Source organism: Octopus bimaculoides, chromosome 27, assembly GCF_001194135.2.
Source record: "Octopus bimaculoides isolate UCB-OBI-ISO-001 chromosome 27, ASM119413v2, whole genome shotgun sequence".
Lineage (NCBI taxonomy): Eukaryota > Metazoa > Mollusca > Cephalopoda > Octopoda > Octopodidae > Octopus > Octopus bimaculoides.
The window spans coordinates 8690075-8693437 of NC_069007.1; the positions used below are offsets into that span (position 1 = coordinate 8690075).

The following is a 3363-nucleotide window of genomic DNA, read 5'->3' on the forward strand; positions in this document are numbered from 1 at the left end:
ATATATATATATGTTGTTGTACTTGGGGATGGTCATATTGCCAGTTTAGCCAATAAAAACACACGCACTGTATATTTGGTGTTAATTTGCTTCAGCTTTATATTACATTAATCTTAATCTTATTTCGGCCAGAGTTCTTTCGTCACACTTCTGTGACCTCATCAGTGGTCCTTTGTTTCCTTCCTTCTTATGTGTGTCTCACCTTGCTATATATATATATGCATATATATCCTATACACCCCACATTACTTTTTTTTGCCTCTCTCTCTCCACCCCTACACAGGCAATGATACTATAAAAAGAGACGAATCCCTTAAAAAAAAATTTTAATCTGAAGAATCTATTAAAGTAGATGAAAGTGCTATTATATGATTTATAAAAACATGTGACATATTAATAAAAATCTGTAAATGTACAACCATCCAGATCTGTGAGTACCTTATTTTTTCTAATATATAATACCTGTATATCACCTCCAAACCTTCTAATATATATATGAATATATGCATATATATATATATGTGTGTGTGTGTGTGTGTGTGTGTGTATACATATACATATATATATATGCAAACACATACACACACCTACATACATGCATGCATACATATATACATGCATATATACACATATATATATATATATTAGTTTATGTATATATTAATATTATCTCAGTTGTTATAACTTTCAATAATTTAAATACGTTAATAGTTACCAGAGGCAGCACAATTACACTAAAAAACAAGATATCACAGCCGTTTTACAGGTAGAGATACCAAGTTAAAGTGATACATTTTGAGAAGATATATATATATATATTTGTTTTGCAAGCTTGGCTAAACTGGCAATATGACCATCCCCAAGTACAACAATATATATATATATATATATATATATATATATATATATATATATATATACACACACGCACACACACACACATATATGACGGACTCTCCTGTTGAAGGTGACAAAAGAGCATTCAGCTTTTCTGCCAAACGAACTGCACAAATGATTTATTTAAAGCGATCAAATGTATGTGCCACACCTTAGCTCACTCCATCCATCAAACCAACATCACCTGAACAGGTGCATAGTGTACCATGCATCAGGTGTTGGAGAGAGAGAGAGAGAGAGAGAGAAGAGAGAGAGAGAGAAAGCAATGTGAGATGAAGTGTTTTGCTCAAGAACACGATGCCCCACCCAATCTGGGATCTGAAATCATGATCCCATGACCGTAAGTGCAACACTCTAACCACAAGGCCATGCCTACACACACACACACACACACACACATGTATATACATATATATATATATATATAGAGAGAGAGAGATTCCAACTTACTTTAATCTCAGTCCCTTCTTTGATGGCTGGAAAACAGAATTATCAACTGGGAAGCTCTCAGCAGATACGGAGTAGGTACTTTCGATCTGAGTGACGTTTTTGATACGGAGATACAAGCACGGTTTGGTGGCCACCATTACTTCCTCACCAAAGTCTAATACTACAGGTTCATCATTATCATTACTGGAATAATAGCAGAGTGACAACAGCAAATGGCATGAGATGCTAAGCTATTCCTCTATTGTGTTGTAGAAGATTCGATAAAGACATATTTTCTCAAGTTAAAGGAGAACCAGCCAGTGGTGTGTTAGATATGGTGGTATTACAGACCTTGTCATATACAAGGGGCCAATGTTAAAAATGGTTAAGGTACAGTTGAGGGCACAACACCTCATATATTGCAGGCAAGCCCTTGTCATAGATAGGGACCAATGTCAAAAGGGGTTAAGCTGCAAACAAGGGTACAATACTTTATATGTTATGAGCAACAAACTTTATCATAGATAGGGGCCAATGTCAAAAGGGGTTTAGCTACAGATGAGGTCATGACATCTCTTATATTACAGGCAGTGAGCTGGCTGAATCGTTAGCATGCAGGGCAAAATGCTTAGCAGTATTTCGTCTGCCATTACATTCTGAGTTCAAATTCCGCCAAGGTTGACTTTGCTTTTCATCTTTTTGGGGTCGATTAAATAAGTACCAGTTACGCACTGGGGTCGATGTAATTGACTTATACCCTTTGTTTGTCTCCTCTGTGTTTAGCCCCTGTGTGCAATAAAGAAATATATATTACAGACAACACTTTATGAAACACAAAAGATTAATGTAGGGGATGGTCTGGAGGAAAGGGCTGTGCTTTTGGTATTTGCTGATGTTTCCTAGACTGTTGCAAATTCACAACTGCAGAAATAAAACTTGCATGGGTTGATAACCTGGGAAAAAAATGAGTTGGGGTAATTAATGTGGAAACTTGGATGATGAGCACAGAGACTGGATCAACCTGGCATTATAGCAGATAGCAGAAAGCACTGACCCAAGATATGATGGGGCAGTAAGGAGTGAACCAGGATCTATGAGAATGCAAATGCATGGCACCTTGGGCAAGTGTCTTCTACTATAGCCTCAGGCTGACCAAAGCCTTGTAAGTGGATTTGGTAGACGGAAACTGAAAGAAGCCCATTGTATGTGTGTGTGTGTCTTTGTGTCTGTGTTTGTCCCCCACCACTACTTGACAATTGGTGTTGATGTGATTATATCCCCCGTAACTTAGCAGTTCAGCAAAAGATATCAATAGAATAAGAAACAGGCTTAAGGAAAACAAAAATACTGGAGTCAATTCGTTGAACGAAAATTCTTCAAGGTGGTGCTCCAGCATGGCCACAGTCAAATGACTGAAAAAAGATAAATGATAATGAAAATTAAAAACAGCAGGTGTGATACTCTTCACTTACCTTTCATCGGTGAAATAACCGTCTTTTGATACCTGGTATTGTATAATTAATCCCTTCACGTCAGCAGTAATGGCCAAACAGAGAAACTTGGGCATTTCCATTACTTTACATTGAATAAATACATCGTCAAACACCATCTATAAGACAAACAATTACAACGAGATTTGAAGGAGTTGAATATTATTGTAACTTTTTGTTTTTGTTTCTATACGAAGGGGTACGGAAAAGTTTCTGGCTTTAGATGCAAGAAAATACAAGAGGATCAATTAATTAAGACTTCATTCAATATGTTCTCCCTCTCAGATTTACACACTTATTGCAGCAGTCCTTCAGTTTTTCTAAACCCTGTAAAAGAACTCAGGAGGTTGGGCCTCCAACCAAGCCTTTCACGATACCCTCAAAGCCAGGAACTCTTTACATATATATATATATATATATTTAAGTACAAAGACCTAGAAATAGAAGTGACCAAGATTGGAGCATTAGGGCTAATTAAAAAGGGCCTTGATAAGCAGCTCAACAAACTCCCTTGCAGTGTTAAGGTGGGAGAACTTCAGAAAATAGT

The 3363-nt window shown here is 36.8% G+C and overlaps 1 protein-coding gene across 1 annotated transcript in view; it reads right to left on the reverse strand.

Moving 5' to 3' along the window:
• The window catches only part of LOC106868914 (deleted in lung and esophageal cancer protein 1), a 37787-nt gene that overhangs the window by 18574 nt on the left and 15850 nt on the right, over window positions 1–3363 (reverse strand). Inside the window, exons 7-8 of the mRNA XM_014914376.1 lie at window positions 2799–2935; window positions 1348–1530 (exon numbers count right to left, since the gene is read on the reverse strand). Coding sequence (XP_014769862.1) covers window positions 1348–1530; window positions 2799–2935 — 320 coding nt within the window. The remainder of the gene's footprint in view (window positions 1–1347; window positions 1531–2798; window positions 2936–3363) is intronic.